Source organism: Vigna unguiculata, chromosome 2 (assembly GCF_037176805.1).
Source record: "Vigna unguiculata cultivar grain cowpea cultivar isolate G323 ecotype 2 chromosome 2, ASM3717680v1, whole genome shotgun sequence".
Classification (NCBI taxonomy): domain Eukaryota; kingdom Viridiplantae; phylum Streptophyta; class Magnoliopsida; order Fabales; family Fabaceae; genus Vigna; species Vigna unguiculata.
In genome coordinates this window covers 32,216,281-32,243,068 of record NC_140793.1, presented here as the reverse complement: position 1 = coordinate 32,243,068, position 26,788 = coordinate 32,216,281, and the positions used below count along the sequence as shown (strand labels likewise).

The 26,788-nt window shown below is 29.8% G+C and overlaps 1 protein-coding gene across 8 annotated transcripts; it reads left to right on the top strand.

Annotated features, from left to right (window-relative positions):
• Positions 1–12,658: 12,658 nt before the first annotated feature.
• On the top strand, positions 12,659–25,926 carry SUVR5 (histone-lysine N-methyltransferase SUVR5). 8 transcript variants are annotated; one of them, XM_028057363.2, is made up of 13 exons: positions 12,664–12,951; positions 15,921–16,017; positions 16,250–16,776; positions 17,040–17,342; positions 17,489–17,599; positions 18,236–18,346; positions 20,002–22,797; positions 23,003–23,164; positions 23,585–23,701; positions 23,780–23,883; positions 23,968–24,105; positions 24,708–24,795; positions 25,144–25,926. In XM_028057363.2, the coding sequence occupies exons 3-13, from the start codon at positions 16,330–16,332 to the stop codon at positions 25,249–25,251; spliced, it is 4,485 nt and encodes a 1,494-aa protein (XP_027913164.1). In that variant the 5' UTR covers positions 12,664–12,951; positions 15,921–16,017; positions 16,250–16,329; the 3' UTR covers positions 25,252–25,926. The 8 variants fall into 8 exon arrangements, with proteins under 8 accessions (XP_027913170.1, XP_027913164.1, XP_027913168.1 ...); XM_028057367.2 differs by having other exon boundaries at positions 15,921–16,022; XM_028057365.2 differs by lacking the exon at positions 12,664–12,951 and adding an exon at positions 13,029–13,249.
• Positions 25,927–26,788: the final 862 nt, after the last annotated feature.

Here is a 26,788-nt window from a genome sequence, read left to right as displayed (position 1 = left end):
CAAATGGTTATTTTAACATTAGAAGAGCGGTTATTTTAGCTGAACTGATCAAACAAGACAACTTAGAAGTTTTTTATATGCGAGTAACTTCAAAAGTCGATGTAGTTTATGGTACTTGTTATTTGTGATCTTTTGTCTTTGTTGCCAGCTATATTATAATAGTTAGTGTTTGTTTGTTTTTATATGAGAACCAAAATAATTTTTGAACACAAATAATTCAAAACAAATTAGAGTTAGTTCATATGAACTTGTGACAGCAGAAACACCTATTGTACGTATCATGGCTGTGACACTGATAAGTGGAACCATCATTTTCATTACGTTGGTGATTATTTTGTATCAAGTCTTTAGTTTTTGGCAAGTGATAACACTCCATTGCTACGGGAGAAAGAAAATTGTGAGAGAAAAAGAAGAATGAAAGTGACTTCTCAAACAAAGTGTACATATGTTGCACAATTGAGACCACGAAGTGAGCAAAACAAAACACAGGTGTTGTTTCCAAAATGTGAATCATTTTTTGCTAATGCAGCATGTTGCCTCGATTGGGAAAACATAGCCTACATCCATTAGTTGTGTCCATTAGTTAAAACACGTGAGAAAGAAAAGGATGAAAGGGACAGTGAACTAGAACATGGTTTTGGGTATGGGGAGGTGTTGTAGAATCCCGTTTGTGGGACATAACAAGTGAACTTTCCAAATAGGTTTGGACAAACTAGAGAATGCCAATCATATATATGTATCCATCAAAGGCCATATTCTCCTTCCCTCCCTAACTTGCTAGAAAACAAAAATAACAATAAATGTTTTGTAATAATACTTTTTTTCCAGATAACACTTTCTTTTATAGGATCTGCATAAGACATCTAGTTCAAACATTCTAGCATTAATTGATCAACATCTTTAGTTCAATTGTAGTTTTTCCTGTCATATGTCAGCTCGTTTCTATAATCAACTTATAAAAAAACAATTAGATTAAGAAATAGACTTTAAGTCTAACTCGACTCAGCACAACTGATTTATAAAATAAGATTTACACTAATTTATATAATATAAACTCGTCTTATCTACAGTCACGTGTAATTATAATAGTGATCAAACCAATCTTTGACCAATTCTATGAGTAAAAATGACAATTAAAAATACACAATATTCGGTATCTGACTTCATGGGTGTGGATGAAGAAAGTGCTCAAAAACATGGAGTTGGTATGTGCAAATGAAATTTTGGGCATGAAATCACATGTGAAGGAAGAGCAATTTGGCAGAAAGGGATTTTTGCATATGGGGATTTTGACAAAAGGGACTGACATCATTGTGGTTCTACAGGCTTTATCTTTAGTCTAATCTTGGTGATGGAATAAGATAGCTTGTAACATGTATCATTCAGGAAGCGCCTCATTGTCTTCATGTTCTTTTTCCTTTTCCTCTTTACTTTTCTGAATTTCCATAACACTTCTCTCCAAAATTTCCGGCCATAACTGTTGTTCTTACATTGACACATGATGGTGAATTTATTAATCTGTGCACTCATCATTCTTCACATTAACATTATTAGGCTCGTGTAACACTAAAACATAGAGATACGACATGTTTCAGGTCTGTACCTCCAATCATATGCAAAAACAATTGCTTTTAAGTGATGAAAAAGGAGAAGCAAAAGTCATTCGATCATCTTCTCCAGTATTAATTTCAGTTACACCGGCTTCTATGTCAACGGATAGTATGCGTATAGTTCTTATTGGCTATCCGTTTGTCTACAAAAATTGTTTTATTATTCATTACTCTTAAAGAGAATATTTGTGAGTTTTTTATTTATGCGTCGGAAATATTTTTATATTTTATATTTTAAAATTTTAAAATGAAACTAGGAGACTGACCCGTGCGCACGGGTTGTATTTTTTTTATTTTGTATATTAAGTAGTAAAATATTATATAATAAAATATCATAAAAATTATGTTATATTGTTGTAAATGTTGTTATTAAAGTAATGAAGTAGTAAATAGTAAATCTAAATGATGTAATAATAATTTCAGTTTTAAGTATAATAAATAAAATTGATATTAAATATAGTGTAATTAATTAATTTTACGAAATAATTATAAAATTGATATTGTACATATTTGTCCCGTCCTCGTCTTCATACCCGTCAAAATACTACGTAATATAAAAAATTTATCTCTTTTACTCTATTATTATTATTATTATTATTATTATTATTATTTCATTTGAATAACTATTTTGTTTCGCTAAAATAATTTTCGTTATTTCCGAAGCATTGGTTATGTTCATATTTAAAAAGTTTTTTTAGATATCTAAAGTATTTTTCATTTTATCATATCCTTGATTATATAGTTGTTTTCCTTCGTGTGATTTCATTCAATGGTCTCTCAAAACACACATTTGATAATTTTTTAATATTTTTATTTTCATAATGTAAAATATTATTTTGATATATTTTATATAATTATCTTTTATATTTTAACTCATTATCATACTTTGATTTTGTCACTATAATTGTATAAATAAATTTTATTTACTATAATATAAAATTTTAATGTAATTGTCATGAATTTTCTTTTACCACCCCCAACATATATTCAAGTTCAAAAGATACAATATTTATCTTAAAAATTTATTATTATTAGTTTGATATTTATTCTTTACGTTATTCGGGTCAAGTGATTTATTATATCTTTTATTAGTATATAAAAAAGAGAATCATTAGAATTTTAAAAATAAAATTGAAGTAAAGATACATTTAACATATATTTTAATCTGAATATTTGTTTTCGTTTTATAGTTTTTTACAAATTAAATTTTATTAGCTACAATTCTCTAATGTTTGCAAATTTAACATAAGTTCTGGTTCTCGTGAAATTTTATTTTGTTTTCTAATTTAAAATATATACAATTATAACATAATTTCTTTATAAATATTTGATATTGGAGAAACAATCCTCCTCTTAGTATTGAATATTTGATAATATTATGTTTTCTTTGTCATAATTTTTTATTATTTTATAATAATTAATTAATATTAAAACAGTAAGAAAGTTGATATGGGGATGAGTACAAGTAAATACCCGTTATCGAGGATGGGGATGAGACAAAAGTTTGATACCCGTTGGGTTGGGTATGGGGATGATGATGAATTTGTTCCATGGGGATCAATATGGGATAGTGAAATTTGTCTCTCGCCTATGATCTGTGCGTATATATTTTTTATTGTAATTTTTTAAAAATAATAATATAATTGTTATTATATTTATTTAACCATTAGAAATACTAACAATAATATTATATAAATTATAAATTATAAAAATTTTAAAAGATTAAAATTCTATTTAACAAAAGTATTCAGTATAACAACGTTTTCTATAATTAAAAAAAAACACACTTATAATAATAACACAATAATGAATAGTAATAATAATAATAAAAATAATAATGATACTAATAATAATAATAATATTTATGCTATAAATGTTAATATTAATGCTAACACTAAGACTAATGTCAACTATAATAATCTACAATTATATATAAAGATATACATTAACAACAAAACAAATAAAAATGACAAGTAATTGAAATACGATCTCGTAGTAAATTAATTTAAAATGTGTGTGTAATTATAATAATAATAATAATAATAATAATAATAATAATATCATTATAATAATATATCGTAGTGATAAAATAATAATAATACAATAACTACATATGTAAAGAGATATACATTTGTTGTGTCATCTTTTGTTTATACAATTTTATCCTCTTAATTATTATTTGTAAAATTAAAATAATTATTCATAATAAAAATTATTTGTCCATTTTCTCATTTTAATAATTTTAGTAACTATATTTTTAATACAAATAATTACATAGATATAAAAATAAAATGAACAACAAAACAAAGAAAGAGTGCAAGCAATTGAGATATGATCCCGTAGTAAATAAATGTAAAATGTTTGTTTAACTATAATAATAAAAATAATAGTAATAATAATAATAACAATAATAATAATAATACTAAAATAATATCTTGTAGTGATAAAAATAATAATAATAATACTAATAATAATAATAATAATACAATTACATATATAAAGAGATAAACAACTTTGATCTCTTTTTTTGTTTTCTCAATTTTATCCTCTTAATTGTTATATTTTAAACTTAAATAATTATTTAAAATAAAAAAAATTATTTTTCAGTTTTATTATTTCACTAATTTTAGTAACTATTTTTTTGAATTGAAATAATTATTCAAATGTAAAGATGAATAAACAACAAAACAAATAAAAGGGTAAAGTAATTGAAACATGATTCATAGATAGTAAGTAAAAGTAAAATGTGTATGTAACCATAATAATAAAAACAATAATAATAATAATAACTATAACACCCCCGGATCCTTTTGGGCTTACTAGGCATCCCACCTACCACCCTCAAACAACCCATCACCTTTAGCACCAACTAGCAGGTGGGTTGTTCCTCCAATATCAATGAACCCTATTATTGAAATTGCTCAGGATACCCTTTTTTAGCTTCTAGAATCTATTTCCCTTTTTTAGCTTCTAGAATCTATTTCTTAGTTCAACTCTTACCTTACTAACTGAAATCAAAGAATTAGTAGATATGCTACGCCCAAAATGGGAATGGGCTAGGGTTATGAACTTAGAATCGAAAATCTGATGATCGAGTCGATTCCATGATTCTAAGTTCATTCTATACCGGACCCAACCGAAATGGGGTTATATACATTCTCATTATGAGAATGGTTCATTCGAGTGTATCTAAATAGATACTATGTTTACATATAGATCTCTGCGTCCATTCTATTTAGGATTAGGAATAGGCGTAATCGGACCTGTTTTTCACATATCCTCATTATTTAGGACCCTATTCAATTCATCTCTTTGACACCAGACCTGAACTTTAACACCTCTGGCTCACCAGCAGATGCTACCAGTTATTTTTGATGTCCTTTGATGTCCTTTGATGAGCTTTAACTCTTCAAACAATTACATATATAAGAGATAAACATCTTTGATGTCCTTTTTATTTTATTAATTTTATCCTCTTAAGTATTAAATTTTAAATTTAAATAATTATTTATAATAAAAAATTATTTTTTCAGTTTTATTATTTTACTAATTTTAGTATCTATTTTTTTTAATTGAAATAATTGTTCAAATGAAAAGATAAATGAACAACAAAACAAATAAAAATGACAAGTAAACGAAACATGATTCCTACATAGTAAGTAAAAGTAAGATGTGTATCTAACAATAATAATAATAATAATAACTATTATAATAATTTTAGTTTTTATTAATAATAATAATAATAGTAATATAATAATAGAAATAATTATAATTAATAATAATGATAATAATATTTATAGTTGATAGTAATAATGATTATCAATTATAGTTAATAATAATAACCCGTGACGGATCTTGACCAATAATTTTGGAGGAACCAAAATAATTTATAGTAAAAAATTTTGAACTCATCAATCATTTATTCGGAATAAAAATCTTCAGTTATTCCTTTTTGAATGTAAATAACCCTATTGTGTTCAAGAAATTCATCTTTCATCTCATTCCAAATTTTGTTTTGATAATCTTCGTTGTAGAAAATGAAACATTAAGAGTTAAATAAAATGAATTAGACAATCAATCAAGTAAAATATCTTTAATTTGTTTGTTTTTGTCAAAGATTGACATAATTCAATAATGGTGGATAAATCCTTCAAATTTGAATGGGTATGAACATCAACAATGACATGGAGTGAAATTTTAAACTAATCATATATTTATCAATATACCTAAGACAAAAAAATAATTTATCATAACCTAATAAAAATTGAGACGTAATTACTAACAAGAATATATAATAATAATAATAATATTATATATTACAAATAAGAGTAATAACTTTACCACTAATAATGTTAATAATACTAATAGTAATAATATATAATAGTAACATATAATAATAATAACAATTATTATTATTATAATAATATTAATATTTGTTATAATTTACTACTATCACTATAAATAATATTTATAATAATAATATTATTAATAATTAGAAATACTAATACTTATAAAAATATTATAAATAATAATATTATTTATAATTAATATTATAGCTGAAATCTTAAATAAATGAAAAAATAAAAACAAATTGACTTATGTAGGACTTGAACCCAGGTCCTTTTGTATCAGAGTTTTAAAATGACGAAAAAACTAAATTTTTTGACACTTGTCAATAAAAGAAAATGGGTAATGTAGTAATTTTGGTGGTATCTTATTTTCTTAATATATAATATAACTAAATTTTTTGACACTTGTCAATAAAAGAAAATGGGTAATGTAGTAATTTTGGTGGTATCTTCTTTTCTTAATATATAATATAATTAGAATAAATTATTTAAAATATAAACTTAGATAAAAAATTATTTTTTAAGTATAATTTAAATGAGACTATTCAATAAAATATTAATACAAATAAACATATTATTTAAAAAATAAATTCAAATAAATTGCTTCAAATATAAAATTTTAAAAATTAATATTTCATAAAATAACTTCAATTTTATATTTCTAAGTAAAAAATATATGAAATCAAATTTTAAGCTATTATATCATGATTAATATTTCTTTTATTAATAATTCTCTTTTGATGATTTAAAACTCAAATAAAATCAAGTAATAAATTTTAGCAGAGATAGAGAGAGTATCGAATCAGACACTTTGATGTCCATGCTCACTCCATTTGCAAGCAGGTAATTAAATATTGTATTCATTAACTATCCATGAATGATATTTGTTCACAAATTTTATCCCGAACAACCATTTTGGAATATATTTCTAGATTCATAATTATCTTCCAAATGACTATTCCAAAATACATTTTGAAATACTTTATGAAATGGTGATTCTAGAAGATATTTTTGTAATGATGACTTTGAAAAGTATTTTTGGATTGTTGGTTTTCTTTCGGATTCAGACTGTGTTTTTATGTGGACGATTACTGTGTAGAGGTGATAAGAAGCGATGAACCTGAAGAATATTTGTGTTCTTTTCATTAGATTTGAAAGCGAAACACAAGGATGATTTGAGGGATATGTGGTTTCATCCCATCCCTTTGACATACAGAGATTAGAGAGTGATTGAGCTGATTTTACAATATTGCCCTTGTTATTGATGATGTTGCGGAGTCGAGTCTTGCGTAGTGGATTCACATCTGTTTTTTTTTTGGAATCAAATCTATTTTTGTGGGTAACCAACCACATATGTTTCCGCATTGCTTCAATGGAACCTATTAACTTTTTGTTGGATCAGATTTCAACTCTTTCAAGCCTTCCTTTTAACCCGGTTGTATTTTTTATGGAATCTATTCCATTCCATTCACTTTTTTTAGTGCCATTCCAACTCTGTCAAGCCATGCATTCCAACTTTGTTTTCAATTAATAAATATTTATAATATTTTTGTTATGATAATAATATATGTAAAACTAATTTCAACTTATTTAAATATTATTTTATTATACTTTTTTAATAGCAAGGACAATTAGGTCATTCTACATTTTTATCTATTAAATTTATTTTTTTTAGCCATATCAATTAAATCTTTTACAAACTTTCACCAAAATTACTCTCAAATCCACTCCACTATCATCCCCAAATCCATAAAAAAGAACAACATAAATATCACCTTCTAATCAACTCAAATCAATCATCTCTCTCCCTCAAATCATCATCTATGTAAGAACACACCCTTAGTATCCACCCCCACATTCTCTTTTCTTCCCATGCTTCTTCTTCTCATCTTACCTCCCATATGCGATGGATTCTACCTCACGCTTATGGTGGATCGTGCCTTCGCTAGGGGACACAATGACAATGGATTGATAATGAAGTGTGCACCGTGGTTGGGGGGTTCTCCTTGCACCTCCAACCCCTTTTTTTGCACTCCCAAATATTTCTTAAAACACCATTTTACCCTTTGACTTTCGACGGTAACAAATTAATTAACCTTTTCTCTCATCTTCCCTATATTTAATATCTGATACCTACCACACCCCACACCTTCTATTTTTCATCTCGCTTACTTTCATGTTTCTATGTATTTTGAATGTCGATATCCGATATACTTGACCACTGCTTTCGAGATCCATGGTAAGAAATAAACTAATATAAAAAAAATCACTAAATGTAAACATCTGGTAGAAATGTTAACCAAATTAAGACTAGCAGCAATGACCAAATTGAATAACTTTTTAAAAAGTCATAACGAAATTGAATCAAATTAAAAGTCACAATCAAGTGGAGATAACAAAATTGGAAAACCAACTCGATACTTTTCAACCAAAATAAGAATCAAAAGAATAATTTAACTAAAAAAAATTTTGGTCAAAAGCTAACGTAATGAGACAAACTTATTATATAAAATGTTTGTTGTCAATTAACTACTAACTCATGGCTTCACTAAAAGAAATGGGAGATACTATCAGTCAAACAATTTTAAATGGAAGGATGAAATTTCACTTTAAAAAGAAATTGTGGTTTATAAAAATAAAAAGCGAAGATATTTTAGTTTTTATGTGCAACCTTTTAAACTTAAAATTCATGTTTCTTCCTTTTTTTTTTGTTTTTATCGGCGAATAAGAGAAAAACAAATAGAATTTATAAGGATATGAAGATAATATGAGAAAAAATAAAATAAATGTTCAAAAAATGAGAAAATAGTTTAATGAAGAAAAAATGTCAAGTATATTTTTAGTGTACGAATTTTGATGTAAGATTGAAATTTGTTTTTATATGAAACTTTGACAAATTTTTGTCCATAAACTTTAAAAAAGGAATAGATATAATTATTTTAGTCTAATTACATTATTTTATTTACGTGTCAAACATTTCACATATATTAAAGCGTGAATGTGTGAAATAATATAAATAATTCAAATATTAACCTCGTGATTGACACGTCACAAAATAGTAACGTAATAGGATTAAGATTACTATATCCATTATTTTTAAAATTTGAGGACCAAAATTTATCAAAGTTTCATATAGGAAAGTTGAAGAACTAAAACATACTTAACCAAAAAATAAACAATATAAAAATATAAGTTGTCTTATTTGCTAATTTTAGGATTTATATGATTTAGTTTGCAAGAAGATTTTAGTTCTAAAGAGTATTTATTTCTATGAACGATTTATTGTAATTGTCAACTTAATGGTTGATTATTTGATTAAAAGTTTAATTAAATCTTACGTCCTTTCTAAATTGTATTATAAAATTGTATTTTTTAATTAAATTTCTATTATCTTTTGTTAAAAAATTTATATTTTTTAATTGAGTTTCTGTTGTTTAATTTTTTTCATTAATTAAGTGATATAATTATTATTTCATTTTCTTATCATGATAAGGAGGTAAGGTTCTTGTGATTAATATAAAATTACACTAATAAAAGCCATTAATTGTTTTATAATAATTGCAATGTTATTTTATTAATTATAAGTCACACTTATTAACACTTGGAGGGATGAGAGTAAGATAAATAACGTATTACTCAATTAATAAAAAAAATTAAAAGATTAAAAATATAAAATTTTGAATATTAATATACATAAAAAATTTATTAAGAATTCAATTAAAAATATTTAAATTTGTAAAAAATTTAAAATTTAATTAATTAATTAATTAATATTAAGGAAACAACTAGATAATGTGGGAAGAGAATGAGTTAGAGAGGCAAGACATTAAATTAGGTTTTGGATTATTTATGACGGGCCTTTAACAATATCATTTATCCTGTGTAAAGCCGCAACATTTTTTTTTTCTCTCATTATTCAACTTTTTTTCTCACCTTTTTATTTATTTTTCTGTCTTGGCTTCTGCATTCTCTCCTTTATCCGTGTTTCTCTCAATTCCATTATTGACAACAGATCTTAAGCCTTCAGTTAGCACAGACAAAAACATTAAAACTGAAGAATTTGAGTTTCAGTGAGTTATTTTTATGACTTTCTGCTTATGATTGCATGCAATTTATATGCACGAGAAGAAAATTCAAATCAAAACCTAAGTTTGATCCTTTGAATTATATGATCAGGGTTTTGTTTAAGGACTTACTCATCTTGGTCAAGAGATATATTTCAGCAGACGGAACATTGAGGTAACAATCAATGAAATCTCTCCCTGTTTTTCATCTTCTGTTATTTATATAATAATGTTTTCTCATTCACTTAATAAATAAAATTTCATATAAATTGCATAACATATGTCCTTTTTATTTGCTGGTGTATAGAAAAAAAAGTCACTCACTGCATCGAAAAAAAAATACAAACATAGACGAACTTATTTATGAATATTTATCAAATTTAAATATTTACTAATATATTAACGTGCCTTTCAATCTAGTTTAGTTATTCGTTTTAGTTTCTTTAAAATGTGGATTTTATATTTATAAAAAGATTTGAAAATATAAATGATAACTTTTTAGATTAATAATTAATGTACACAATAAAAATAAAATAATGATATATATATATATATATATATATGTAATTTTTTAATTTTAAGAATATGTTTTCTAGTTTAATAGATATGCATCGCATGAATTTTGTACAGATAATTATTAATACCTCAGAACAACTGTATTATAAAAATTGTCAAATTGTGGAATGGTCATCGAATAATATTAAAGAACTTTTTTTTATAATAATGAAAATCATGAGCAGGGTTAAGACCACGACTCCTATACTTTTATATTATATATATATATATATATAATATAAATTAATATTATATGTATATTTATATATTACTTATAATTAATTTAAAATATTATTTTAATTTATTTTATATTAGATTATTTTATCATATGACAGTGAATAATATATATATATATATATATATATATATATATATATATATTTATTTATTTATTACCGTCATAGTCTGTTTTTTAGTAATGAAGTAAAAAAATTATTAATTAAGAAAGAACAATTTATGTATGAAACATCTAATTTGTCACTTTTAAATTTTTTTGTCAAAATTCTGTCACTGTATTTATCTTATATTATGACATTAAATTATTTTAATTACTAATTAATTATATATAAAGTTATAATTTTATTGTAAATAACTTTTATTTAATTTATAAGTAATTTTTTAATTAAAGAAATAGTCCATTTTAAAAGAATGATTAAATCGAAAAAAATTATTAAATTTAAATATAATTTAAAAAATAATATTGTTAATTATTTTAATTTAAAAATATTATTTAAAAAAAATTATAAACAAATGTGACACCAATAAAAGAATTTTTCTTTATATATATTATTTATTTTTGCGTTTAAAATCTTATTTGAACAAAAAATTATTTACCATTACTCTTTAGATTTATTTCAATATTTTATTTTCTCTCAAATAAAAATGAATTTTAATAATAATTTTTAAAAATAGTTATTACCCTTTACAATATATGCAAGATTTTTATACGCTTTTTTTAATTCATTATTTCAAGTGTTAAAAAGTTAATTTAATTCGTCTTGATTTATAAAATATGCAGTAAATTTCAAAACATTTAAATTTATTGTGTATAGTTAATAAATTTTAACTCACTATATTATAAGCAGAAATAAAAGTGAAATATGATCAGAACAAATTAGTTGTTAATATATATATATATATATATATATATATATATATATATATATATATATAAATTCAAACAATGTTAAAATCACATTTTAGTATGTATTTTAATCCGTTACTTTAAAATGATTATGAAAAACAATAACTTAAAATGAAGAATTAATTATCTATAATTTTCTAGTAATATTGTATTATCATTATTTACGTTAAGTGTATTTTACTTTTTATATATATATATATATATATATATATTTATATCATATTAATATATTAATTAATGTATACAAAATGATGTGGAAGTGGACCACTGATCCATCGTGAGTCGATGCCCTCAACTAATCAAAATAAATGTAACCGCAGACATACAATATACGACATCGTTTGGTTTGACATGGCCATAGTTATAGACAAAGTCAAAGTACATTCTATTTTTTATTTTTTATTTTTGCAAATTGCATTGTTTTGGCGTGACCTTTCTCTGTAACTGAAAACTCAGGCAATTACTATTCGCATCTCGATGCCCACCATGCTCAACCTTACCCTTCCGCATTCAAATCTTCTTTTTTATTTTTCAAATATTATTATTATTACTGTTATTATTTTTTAAACAGTTTTTAGGGTAAAGGATATATATGTAAATTAAAAAATACATTAATAAGTTGCTGAATCCGTACATAAATAAATGATAAAATCTAAAAACAGAAGTTTCTTTAGATCGTATACACACTCGCGTGAGCGTTGGATGCAGAAACATCGCTCGTAAAACCCAGCCCCTATTCCTATTCCAATTCCAATTCCCGTAGGACCCCATTTTTTGTAACCCCACTCGCAAATGTCTTTTTTCTCCAATTTTTGAATTTCTTCCCAATTGTGCCATTTGATTTGAACCCCAAAAGAAAAAAAAGAAATATTTTCCGTATTTAAAAAAAGAAAATAAAAAATGGTTTTGGTTGTGATTTAATTTGGGCACGGGAGCTGACCTGACCCTGACCCCATCTCTTCTCAAACCTAGAGCCGCACTTGGTATACAGAAATATATAATTATGAAATATGCATAGCAATAGCATCTATCTATCTATGAATCACTAAGCAGTAGCCCCAGTGAGTGTGGGAGACATCGATTAGGGAAAAAGAGGCACAACATTTTTCACATAAAAAAACGAAAGCCATTTTCACCCACCCATCCAACCACCATCACCTCTCTAATAGACCCAGCAAAATACTGACCCTGACCTTCGTGCGTAAACTTCCCCCACTCTTATTTTTAAGGTACATTACCACTACCCCTTTTCATACCTTCATTTTTATTTTCTCAATTTTGTCTTAGCCAATGTTATTTCTATTCTTTTTAATGTCACATATTTTGCAGTCAATTTGGTTATGGTGTCTGACCTAGCTCATCATCCCTTATATGCATATATTTTGTGTCTACCTTATATATTATATAGCAAAAAAAATTATAAAATTTCTCTATAGGTAACAGAAAAAGACGTACTAGTAATGGCAGGAGGCAAGATCTTACCCCTTTTCGTTCAACGTTTTAAGCAGCACCTCTAATTAGTCGAGGGTATAATTGATTGATGCCCGGTTTTTCTTTTACGATTCTGCACATCTTATTCGTTCTTCAGGCATGCAGTTACATTACATGCTCATCATCTTAATAGAGTATAGACTATGGATTTTTATTAGGGTTTATCATTATGTTACTAGCGTGCCCACAATAATAATGCGGGGATTTACGCCAATTTCACTATTGGGTCTTCGTCATTAAGGGTTTTGTGGGTGAATGTGATTTGATAGAGATCTTTACCTTAATCGGGTTTTGTGCCTGTTAAACCTGAGAAGTTTAAAAGCTTTGTTCGCACAATTTTTTTTTTGCTGGTGCGATTTACACCTTTGATCATTTCATTCCTACCCTAACCGGTGGAATAAAATTTTAAAAGTAAAATAAAATTTTGGGTGGGGGTTTAAGGGTTGATCTTGGAGAGATGAATTGACGTTGTCAGATATAAATGATGCTAGGCATAGCTCTCTGTTTTGATTATCGTAAATGGCATCACAAAATCCCTCTCTTTGCTTGGATTTGTTTTGGGAATCTTACTTTCCTCCAATTAATTTTGGGCTTGAAGATTAATTATTTCGTTCAGCCTGAAATTCCATTAAGGAAGAATTAATTTCTCTAATGCTAATAAAGTACGAATCTACCTGAATTCAACATATTAACTTGGAAACATGCAGTATTTTTGCAGTTCGAGTATTAATTCAAATTTCCTTAAGAAAAAAATTCGCTAAGGAGTTTGTTGTCTTTTCTAAATTCATTCATAAATAATACTAATTTTTAAATTATGCTCAACTTATTAAATCCTCTTATTTATTAGAGGAATTTTGTTATCGGGGGGCTTAATCAAGAAATTGTGGATTCTCTTCTGGTTTACATTGAACAGATTGAAGCAGGGGTTGGATATGCCGAATCAGAAAGTTGGGTTGCCAACCCCTACAACCCCGAGAGTCGGGGAGGATAGTGGACCATATTATGTTATTCACAGAGTTTATGCTGTTATTCTTATTATGATCCATTGCATTTAAGTTTTTTGGGTGATGATAAAACTTATTTTTGAATCATCCTGCATAAGGTTCTGTGTAACTGATTTGAACTTGTTCACCTTTTGTTTTATGAACTCCTTAATGCAATTACCCTATGCAGTCATAGAAAGAATCCATAATCTTCAATGTACGTACTAATTGATGAACTAATAAATTTTAAATGTACGTACTACTAGTTACATGAAACTCGGTCAAGAAATTTAAATAATCTTCAATGATATTTAATTGAATATTTGAATTAAGTGCTGACCAAATTGAGATGCATTTATTAAGCTCAATTTATAAGTTTTGAGCTTCATATTTTTAACATCAATGAAATTCTTAGAAAGTAATTATTAACAATTAAAAATGTTATGACTAGAGATGTTTTTCTTTTCTAGAGTTTAAGCATGTTTTAGTTAAAAATGTTATTTATGGTCGGGTATTTATTTAGTCATGGTTCACTATGCATGCTGTTGTCTCAGTCCTGTGTCTGAGAATAGTTGACAGTTATATTAGATGCACTATTTACTTTATCTATTGACTGATTTGTCTTGAGGTCATGCTCTGTTGTTACTGGTTATTCAGGAATACAATGAAGTGCCTTAATTTTCTTTGTAAGTTCAAATAATCATGATACTCTTCGCTAGAACATGAGCACTGGAGATTCAATTCCTTAATGCACTATTAGGACTACAAAAATTTGATTCTTCTTCAAACCTACGAATCATTTGAGATGGCCCCTGATTTTAGTACGAGGTAACAAGGTTGTCTGAACTCTGATAAAAAAACAAGGCTTATTTATTTATTTATTCCTGAATAGACATCAGCAACAGAAAGTAACATGTAGAAACATTCAGCAATGGGTTAAACTAATAATTGAAGATTAATATGGTTTTAAACTTGCATTATTGGCAAGGTCATTATGTCCCTGATTCTAGTATGGACTACAATGGAGTAGCAAGGCTATCATGGAGGTAAATGGCATTTTAATTAACCTCTAGAAATATGTCAACAGGTGAAACTAATAATTACGGATTTAATATAAATCTTGTTGAATTTAAAGGGAATGGGCGCTACTACCAAAATTCTAATTCCTAAGAAAACTAAATGCGTTCTTGCCAAGGTAATCATGGTTCTTGTCTCCCTGATTCTTCTGTGTTGTTGCAAGGTTATTTGAACTTCGATAGGAAATAAGGCATTTTGATTTATGCTCTCCTTAATAGACCTCAGAAACATATAGACCTCAGAAGCATATATTAACATCCAGATTCCAAACATATACCTGTCAATAGGTTAAATTAATAATTGAGTCTAAGAAATAAGCATTAACATTCTGGTCTGTAGTCAACATTTTCCTTGAAATGTTTATACTAACACGGATTCAATAATTTATTAATATAAAAATTTAAGAGGGAAACTTGATATGGTAATCATGTTTATATCTCATTATTTGTATTTAGAAATCATTGAAACTCGTAAAATGGATCTTCATAAACTCTTACTGTTTGTTAATTACTTTCTGTTTCTTGGAATTTTTGTCTAATCCATGAGTTTTAGTTTTGTTTCCATCTTGTCAAAGGACATATATGGTGTTTTTATAAATTCTACAACATATTGTCTGAACACATAAATTTTCTGTGATATCCTTCAAGGTGTGAGGGCGCTCCTTGGTGCAACTAGATTACTGTATTCTCAGAAGTAGAGTCTAGTTGTTGAAAGTAGTACCATTTTCTGTGCGTGCAGTGCTGGGTAAGGTTGTGTACTTCTATCAGTCTTAGATAACATAGTGGTGGGAGCTTTGTGAATTGAGCTACCATGTGCTTTTTTTTTTTTTCTTTTTTTTTTTTTTTAAATTTGGCCTGCTTCTGCCATGAAGTTTCTATATAATTTATTCCTCTTATTTTGAACTTTTTTTGTAAATTACCATATGGTTAAAACTTCATTGTCTGACTTTTTCACTGAATCTTCTTTGCTTTAACAGAGTGGTAAGATACAGATACAGAATCATCAGGCATAGCATGCGCAATATCTTATACAAAACTCTTCTCTAGAAATAGTCTCATGGAAGTGCTTTGTTCTGGTGTTCAATATGCTGGGGAATCTGATTGCACTCAGCAGAGTTCAGGAACTGCTTTTGTATATCAGGAAGAACCTAATTGTGCCGAAAATGGTGAACAAGACAAATTGGTAGCTGCTAGACTGAATGAATCATCACATAAAATGCAAGGGCCTCAAATAGAAAGGCAAGGTGGTTTGTCAACTAATTCAGATTGCCAATGCATTGGAGCTTCATGTTGTGACTGTCAAGTGGATGATCAAAATGAATACTGTGGTTTCCATGATTTTGAAGAAGACATTATAAATGAACCTTGTTTAACATCTGACAACTCTATCTCTGTTGTTGATACAATTGAAAGTGAATCACCAAATAACAGTCGGGAAGGAGACTTGTCATGTTCTGAACCCAAGTGGCTTGAGGGGGATGGATCAGTGGCATTGTGGGTCAAGGTAAGCTTAATTCTTTTTCTGATGAATGATACAATTATTTCTATGTTTAAGAAACTATTAATTCACTACTCTAACTGATCTTGAATGCTGGATCATGAGACATTATTCATGAATATCTTAGGTCACATTGTGTTTTTGTCTGAAACCTTCTCAGGCGTGTTTCATAATTCTTTTAGAAAATTGTAGGATTTACACTGTTAAAAGATGGAAAATGAGAAATGCAAGCATTGCTGATTACTTTGTGACTTCTCCATCTTTTTTAGTGGAGGGGGAAGTGGCAGGCTGGTATCCGGTGTGCAAGGGCTGACTGGCCGTTATCAACGTTGAAAGCAAAACCAACACATGAAAGAAAGAAATATTTTGTTATATTCTTTCCACACACAAGGATTTATTCTTGGGCAGACATGCTACTCGTTAGATCAATTAATGAGTTTCCCCATCCCATTGCATATAAGACTCATCAGGTGGGACTGAAAATGGTTAAAGACTTAACTGTTGCACGGCGGTTTATTATGCGAAAGCTAGTTGTTGGCATGCTGAACATGGTCGACCAGTTTCCTTTTAATGTATGTGATAATGGTGACACGGTTTCCTCTTTTCCGCTTCTTTTCTTGCACTCTGTTTCTCTCTCTCTCTCTCTCTCTCATATGTATATATATCTATATATTTGTATGTATATATTTTAACTGGAGGTTTGTTTCAATGCATACAGGCTTTGACAGAAACTGCTCGTGATATGAAGGTCTGGAAGGAGTTTGCCATGGAGGCTTCTCGTTGTAATGATTATTCTGATTTTGGAAGAATGCTTCTAAAGCTGCATAGTGTAAATTCCAATTCTTGATGATAGTTTTGGAGTAGGCTTGAACTTTGTGACTGCTCATTGTTTGTTTTATTAAATGTATTACAGTTGTTAAGAATAGTTGTCTGTGTAGATGTTAACTAGATTCGGCAATCAATACTGTTTTCTGACCCTAGGCATTGTTTTGCTAAAACTGTAAGGATTTGTATAATTACTAGGAAACTTAAATTTCTAAAATTTGTTTTGTCATAATGTTTGAACTCCCTCTAGCTATCTTTCTCTGCTGGGTTTATACACTGAGTGTCAGAATAAACAAAAAATTGAGTGTAAGATTTCAACTAGCATGATCAAGTGATGATATGATTTGAAATAAGTTTGCCCATTATTATATATTTCAAGTCTATTAAAAAGTGAAAATTGGTAATATTTTGATCTTGAAGTTTATACACAAAAAATTTAGTGTTGAACATTAATTAATAGGGTTGCAATGCATTGAAGGATGATTTAGTGGTTAAGATTTGGAGATATGTTGGACATTGAAAGAATGAGAACCAAGCATTAATCATTCTTATGCATGTGAAGTTTGGGCATTCATATCTGCTTTATTAATTCTGTATTCGTGTGACTGATGAAGTTCAATGCATTTTTTTTTTCTTACAGAGCATACTACAGCACCATATAAATGTTGACTGGTTACGGTATTCTTATCCCTCTTGGACTGAAAGATGTCAGAGTGCAAATAGTGCTGACTCAGTGGAGCTACTGAAGGAGGTATTTTGTGATTCTTTCTGACTACCAATTCATATATTAGAATCCATAAAAGATGGATTATGTTCTTACTTGCATGATCACTGTTGCAACTAGCATACTTTTGCTCATAAAAGATGACACAGTAAAAAAGAATGAAATACTGCAATGCATATAATTTCCGAGTAGCTATAGGATGTCTCGGGACTTTGCTCACATTTTATCTTACTTTTTTTCTTTCGTTAAGTGTATCTGATTAAATGGCATTCAAGCTCAGCTGCTTGATCAGTCTATAACCCATATAATCAATGGAATAAGCAGAAGTTGATCTAAAATGTTGTTGACATCTTGAATTTATTAATATTTTGACCTCCTCTTGCTGCTATCATAAATCAAAGTGAATTTAGTGGAATTTAGACCTCTTACTATCATTGAATAATAGGATATGGTCGTGTTTAAGAGAGAAACATTTTTTTTTTATCAAATAAGGACCCACCATGATTGGTTATAGCTTCTAACTCGTAACAAATAAAGAAAATAAATTAGTCTCTTCATCCCAACGAACCCAATAGACTATGCCCTATAAAAGAAGTGATTAGATCATGACAAATACAATTTTGATAATGTTCTGCTCTTTTGGTTTCAACAAAACTCCATAAATATTGTTTGATTTTATCTCTTTGAATAGAAGCTGAAAAAGAATAAATATTTTATTCCAATTTTATCCTACCCTCTTGTTATCTACTAGAAGGAATCAGAGTGAACATTAATGAAGTGATAATGTTATGTTGGGTATTTCGATAGAGGTTAATTTTGTTAGATACAAATATATTTTCCTCCAGTTAGGATTATTTAAGAATTTTCTCATTAAGTATAACCTTGAATGACAGATATCATGAAATAGAGGTAGTATCATGTTAGCAAAAATATGTAAATAAGGCATAGGATTTGAAGGGAGTGAAGTAGTAGTTTGTTTCATTTAGTAGTAGAAAACCAAAAATTGACTTGTAATTTAGTGATATCTAATATGTACTGACCAAGTGATTGCATATTGTCTATGTTCCTGTATGAATTCATTAGTACCGGTAACATATGTGTGCCTAGTACAGGTAAGAACCGCTTAGGATTACCTCTGCATCACAGCTACTAGTCAAGCTATTTTCAGCACTTATTGCAAAGGCTTGTTTCTTATAGTTTCACTTTCTATTCTAGTTTATTAATAAGATCATTGAAAGAATCATAAAATGCTTTGTCAGAACTTAGTAGAGACAAATGCAAACATGGCCAAAAAAACAGAGGTTCGTAACCGATAAAAGAGATTGTTGGTCATCACTCGCAATTTTAGAAAGAAATAGAACAATTAATTGATTCTGTTAGCATTTTTTTTAATGTCTTTAATTACATTTCCTCAGTTTTTAAAATACTTAATGCTTTTTCAGGTTCCTTATTTTTGGAATAATACTGTCTACATGTATACCTTGTCAGTAACCAAAATATATCTAGATATATAACTACAGTAAAAATAGATCCATGTAGTTTTGTTACTGTAAAAATATATACCTTGTCAGTAACCAAATTTCGATGACAAGCAACAATTAATGCTCTTGCCCTGTTTAAAGAGTTGCCAAATCTTTTTTTCACAATATGTTTGGTTGATTTTATTCCTTATTCTTTTTCAGGAATTGTTTGATTCTATTTTGTGGAATGGGATCAATACTCTCTCTGATACACCAGTGCAATCGACATTAAGTTCTGAATGGAAAACCTGGAAGCATGATGTAATGAAATGGTTTACGACGCCACCTTCCTTATCGATCAGCAAAGACACACAGCAACAGAGTTCTGATGATTTGTTTCGAGCAAACCTTCAGGTTTGTAGAAAAAGGGCCAAACTTGAAGTTCGTCGTGCAGATACACATGCTTCACAAGTGGAAATCAAGGCTCAAACTGTTGCTCTTCAGGCTGACCCTGGCTTTTTCACGAATCAGGGCATATTGAGCACATTAGCAGCCGAGTCTTGCAAACAGGTAGGTGTTAGGGAGGTGTCTATGGCAGTTGATTCACCTGGTCATTTGGTCGATAAATGGAATGAAATTGTAGTTGAGAATACTGATCCCCATTTTTTGCATACCAAACATATGGAATCAACACCTACGAAGGAAATGACTATTGCGAAATCTGTAGAATCTGGTAGTAAGAATCGACAATGTATAGCTTATATTGAAGCAAAGGGTAGACAGTGTGTGAGATGGGCAAATGATGGTGATGTGTACTGTTGTGTACATTTATCTTCCCGATTTTTGGGCAGCTCAACGAAATCTGAAAAGCCTGTTCCACTTGATACTCCTATGTGTGAAGGCACTACTGTTCTGGGTACTAGATGTAAGCATCGTGCCCTACCTGGCTCTTTATTCTGTAAGAAACACCGGCCACATGCTGAAACAGAGCAGATCTCAAATATACCGCAGAATACATTAAAGAGAAAACATGAAGAAAATTATACTGGTTCAGAGGGCATTCTCTCCAGAGACTTGGTATTAGTCAATGTTGAAAGTCCACTGCAAATGGATCCATTGTCATCCATTGGTGGTGATTCCAAACATGGAGAAAACAACTCTAATGAGAAGCCCATGCATTCTGAACATGAACATAATGCAATGGAGTCACTGCAGTGTATAGGTTCCCCTCCCTATGATAAGATGAATCCTTGTAAGGAAGGTACTAAACGGTATTGCTTGTACTGCGAAAGTCACCTTCCTAGTTGGCTTAAGCGTGCAAGAAATGGGAAGAGTAGAATAGTATCGAAAGAAGTGTTCACAGAACTTTTGAGGGACTGCAACTCATGGGAGCAAAAGGTACATCTGCATAAAGCATGTGAACTTTTTTACAGGCTTCTTAAAAGCATTTTATCATTAAGAAACCCTGTTCCTAAGGATGTCCAGTTTCAGTGGGCTCTGACTGAAGCCTCTAAAGATTCTAGTGTAGGAGAGTTTTTTAAAAAGTTAGTTCACAGTGAAAAGGCCAGAATCAAATCATTATGGGGATTCAATGATGACATGGATATATCTTCTGTCATGGAAGAACCACCTCTCTTGCCATCCCCACACAATGATCACTATGATAAGGAAAATGCCATTAAGTGTAAGCTATGCTCTGCAGAATTTCCTGATGACCAAGAGCTTGGTAACCATTGGATGGACAGTCATAAAAAGGAGGCACAGTGGCTGTTTAGAGGCTATGCATGTGCCATTTGTCTGGATTCATTTACTAACAAGAAACTGTTGGAAACGCATGTTCAGGAGAGACACCATGTGCAATTTGTTGAACAATGCATGCTTCTCCAATGCATCCCTTGTGGGAGTCATTTTGGAAATACCGAACAATTATGGCAGCATGTTTTATCAGTTCATCCTATTGATTTTAAACCATCAAAAGCTCTTGAGCAGCAAACTTTATCAACTGGTGAAGATTCTCCAGTAAAACGTGATCAGGGTAATTCAGCCCCTTTGGAAAATAATTCTGAGAATACAAGCGGTTTTCGGAAATTTGTTTGCAGGTTTTGTGGGTTGAAATTTGATTTACTACCTGACCTAGGTCGACATCACCAAGCTGCTCATATGGGGCCTAATCTGGCCAGTAGTCGCCCTGCAAAGAGGGGAGTTCGATATTATGCTTACAGATTAAAATCAGGCAGACTTAGCCGCCCCAGATTTAAAAAAAGTTTGGCAGCAGCATCATACAGGCTTAGAAATAAGGCTAATGCTAATTTAAAGCGAAGCATTCAGGAAACAAATTCACATGGCACAGGGGGAATAACCATACAACCTCATGTTACTGAATCAACAAACATTGGTAGATTGGCGGAACATCAATGCTCAGCTGTTTCAAAGATTTTGTTTTCAGAGATTCAAAAGACAAAACCCCGTCCAAACCATCTTGATATTTTATCAATTGCTCGCTCTGCTTGCTGCAAAGTTAGTCTTGTAGCATCATTGGAGGAGAAATATGGAATTCTTCCTGAAAAGCTCTATTTGAAGGCAGCAAAACTTTGCAGTGAGCATAATATTTTGGTAAGTTGGCATCAGGAGGGTTTTATTTGTCCTAGTGGGTGTAATGTATCAAAGGCTCAAGTTTTGCTCTCTCCTATAGAGTCTCTTCCTAATAGTTCTGTAATGCCCAAAGCGGGTAATTTATCTGATCCTACAAGTGATGAGTGGGATGTGGATGAATTTCACTGCATCATCAATTCACGAACTTTAAAGTTAGGTTCACTGCAAAAAGCTGTGGTCTTGTGTGATGACATTAGCTTTGGGAAGGAATCAATTCCAGTGATTTGTGTAGTAGATCAAGAACTTGTGCATTCACTTCATATCAATGGCTGCAATGGACAAAATATAAACCCTTCTAGACCTTGGGAGAGCTTTACCTATGTTACAAAGCCAATGCTCGATCAATCCCTCATTCTTGATTCAGAGGTATTCACTGAGATTTAATTTGTTCTTTGATCAAATCGTATGCTACTAAGTTTTTGTAAAATCCTTTTGTAAAAGCTATCTACAGTCTGGCCTGGCATACATAATGCCTTTTCTCTTTTTTAGAATTTAAGAAATAAATAGCGTACATTACCCCTTTTCTTTTAATTTATTTTTAATATTCTTTAGCTTATCTGTTTATTGGCAGAGTCTGCAACTGGGATGTGCCTGTTCATACACCACCTGCTGTCCTGAAACATGTGATCATGTATACCTTTTTGGCAATGACTATGATGATGCAAAAGACATATTTGGGAAACCAATGCGTGGCAGGTTCCCATATGATGAGAATGGTCGAATCATCCTGGAGGTAATTTATTTTCATTTATTAAACTGTTCTATATGAAATCTGAAAGGATTAATTTTGCATCTGTTATGCTTTACTTAGTGATGATATATCTAGTAATCGCTAAAATACTGAATAATTTTATCCCTTTAATTATTTCTTGAATGGTTATGTTTTCTAATAGTATTATGGCTGTTTTGACTGTGTTGACTTAGCTCTATTAGCAATACCATGATGTATGATCTTCCCATATTTTTGAGAGTTACGTACATGATATTTTTAAACATCGTTATTACAGTTATTACATGATTTTGCCTCAAGTTTCCTTCATAGATCAGTGGCATATACAGAAAATTTCTGCCTTTTATTTCTTTTCTATTTCTATTATTTATTAATAAATTTTCATTTCGTTCCACTATGGTGATTGTCCTAAAATAACTGCAGGAAGGTTATCTTGTCTATGAGTGTAATCACATGTGCAGATGCAATAAATCCTGTCCAAATAGAGTATTGCAGAATGGTGTACGAGTCAAATTGGAAGTCTTTAAAACAGAGAAAAAGGTTACTCTTTTTTTATTGACCCAAACACTTCTCAAATCACAAGGCTTGCTAAATTGACTTTTATGCTGTGATTTGTAGGGATGGGCAGTAAGGGCTGGTGAAGCTATTCTACGTGGCACATTTGTGTGTGAATACATTGGAGAAGTTTTAGATGTGAAAGAGGCACATGATAGGCGTAGAAGGTTTACGTTTTTTCAAGATATATTCTCTTTTAAATTAGTTGATGTTCCCAAACTTTATACTGACTCGGTCTATATCAACACCAGTTATGGCACAGAGCACTGCAGTTATTTCTATGACATCGATGCTCGTGTTAATGATATGAGCAGATTGATTGAAGGACAGGCTCAGTATGTAATTGATGCTACTAAATTTGGAAATGTTTCAAGATTCATCAATCATAGGTGAAACATTTTGCTTCTTAACATTCTGTTTGACGTGGTTTTGCTAGCAAAATGGTTCGTTAATGGATTTTTTTTTGCTATACTAGCTGATTTCAAATGGTAGCCAGTAAACTTTTATGATTTCCTTCCAGGGAATTTTCTTCAATCTAACTTGAATTACTTAACAGAAATTGATCTTGAATTAGTTTTCGGCGAGACATGTTGTTTATTTCTGTGCATGAACCCATGCTACCTTCTATTATTTATCATGCTCTTAATGAGCTGTTAAGAATGTCCTGGATAGTCACTTTGTCATCATTATCATCATAATATTATGATGACTGTATTTCTGCTCCTTACAAATAGATGCATTGTAGGGGGACTAGTGCTCTTTTTGGCTAGTTGATTTTAACATGGTGCTATTTGGACCCACGTTATTTCCTGGCAACAATTAACCACAGTAATGCGTTAAAAATTTAACTATTATATTTTTTTTATCAACAATGATTCTGTTTAATTCAACAAAAGCCTAAACTTTCTGTGATTAGCAACTATACTACATTCTGATCTTTATGTACATTATATTGGTTTTCTCTTACAATTTGTTGTTGTTGATGTTGTAGTTGCACCCCAAATTTGGTCAATCACCAAGTTCTTGTAGAGAGCATGGATTCTGAACGTGCACATATCGGTTTTTATGCTAATCGGGATGTAAGTACTCTCCTATGTAGGACTATTTCCTTTAAAAGAATCCAATGTATATGATGTTTTGACTATTTCTACTTGCAAACTCTTTTCTTGATTTGGTATGTTATAAGAAACATTATATGTGGACTGCATCACAGATATTGATGGTCGCATTTCTAATAAAACGTTACCCTACTCTGCTGATGAAAAGAAAAGAGCGGCTTATTGACAAATATGTTACAAGAAATTTGCTTTCTATATTTGTGAAGAACATTCGGTCCTGCATGTTTGTTATCTTGTTAACAGTGGACACACTTTTAGTAGCTTCTTTTGTATGCAATGGATTACATTTCGCTTTGTTCTTTTTGACAGATTGCTTTGGGTGAAGAGCTAACATATGACTATCAGTACGAGCATGTGCTTAGTGAAGGATCTCCCTGTCTTTGCGAATCCTTGAAGTGTAGGGGGCGCCTTTATTAGAGCCTGAATCTGTGTGTTATTGCAACAATATTTTTAGATTGTCAATTTGGCAGACAAATGATATGCTCAACATAAAAGATTCCATTTTGGAACGGCCCAACCCTGAAGTATTAGTTTTGATTTGATGTCTTCCAACAAATGAGGAAAAATCAATCACCTGGGGCAGCAACGTGTGAGGAATCATCTATATTTTACTTTGGCCGTTCTCTGGTAATTTTACAGGATTCAAGTGATTTGCATTGATTGTCATGTACAAATCGATCTGTATCCCCCTCTGAAAGAGTAGGCACGTTTTTGCAGCTTAGTGCACAATTGTTCCCTTTTCTCTTGCTTTATTTTCCGACATTTCACTCTAGTGCCTGATTTCATGAAATAATTTGGCAATTCCTCATATTCCTTTTCTCCCTTCGTCACCCTTCCACATCACCAAGAAAGAAAATCTCCAAAAGAAGTTCAGTGGAAAAAAAATGTCTGTGGTCAAAGCTGTCTGGATTGGCAATTGTATTTTCTCCATTTTTATGACATGGTTCTTAATTTCTTTAGCAGTTTCAGGATTGTAAATATTTTAGCGTTTAACTTATTCTCTTCTCCTTTTCATTGCTAAGTAACTTATTCATAGAAATAGATTCCTTGTAATTTGTGTCATTTAAATATAAATGTCTTATTTGATATGAATTTAATTATTGATGTAATTTGTTTGTCTACAAATTAAAAACAAAAAATATCAGTCAATTTCAAAAGTTCTTACAAAATTAAAACTATAATAATTTTACTTTATAATAGATGGAATACCTTTTATAGCCTGAACGCCTGAACAAACCAGCATGTGCTAAAATATAAGTCTATTGTAAACGTTCTAACTTAATTCATATTATTGATAAAAAATAAAGTGGACACTCTGGTAAATCAAATTTATTTATTTCCCTACTTACATGTTAGATAATTCAAAAAATTAATGTGTACTAAAATCTACGGGAGATTGACTTATGATTAACATACTAAAACCACTTTTTCCCAGCAACAGTTGCGGTGACAATATTTAAGGGAGAATGTGTTTTAACAAAAATGGTGCTTCTATAATGAATTTCTATGTAATTGCTTCTAGTTTTCTCCCTTCCAAGTTACCACTGTCTCTTGGATTCAGTATCCATTATTCTGCTACATCATGTGCCAAGTCTTCGATGACAACTTTGAAATACAAAAGTAACATATATCTCACCCACCCATACACCAATTATGCCAATCTTTCTGTTCTGTTTGGATGAGCTGATGCAGTTCGTGAGATTAATGATGAAAGGCACGTGAAGTTGTGAAGTTGTGAAAAGCAAAAACACCAATCCATGCAGCCTAGAAAAAAGTTACTAACACCAAGAAAGTTAGCTGGAAAAATTCTTAAGAGGGAGAAACCGATATATCTTATCAGTATAAGGGTCACTCCACTGAGCAGAGGCTTTGTGCGCGAAATGGGAAGGCCATTAATGGGGACAGAAACTGAATAACCATGTGGTTCATTCTGCCATTATCTATTCCTTGACAG

Excerpts from the sequence above, each read along its gene's own strand:
- SUVR5 (XM_028057363.2), top strand. The coding sequence starts at position 16,330 with ATGGAAGTGCTTTGTTCTGGTGTTCAATATGCTGGGGAATCTGATTGC. Across the intron at positions 23,165-23,584 it reads ATGGTCGAATCATCCTGGAG|GAAGGTTATCTTGTCTATGA; the intron begins GTAATTTATTTT and ends AAATAACTGCAG. Across the intron at positions 23,702-23,779 it reads TCTTTAAAACAGAGAAAAAG|GGATGGGCAGTAAGGGCTGG; the intron begins GTTACTCTTTTT and ends TGTGATTTGTAG.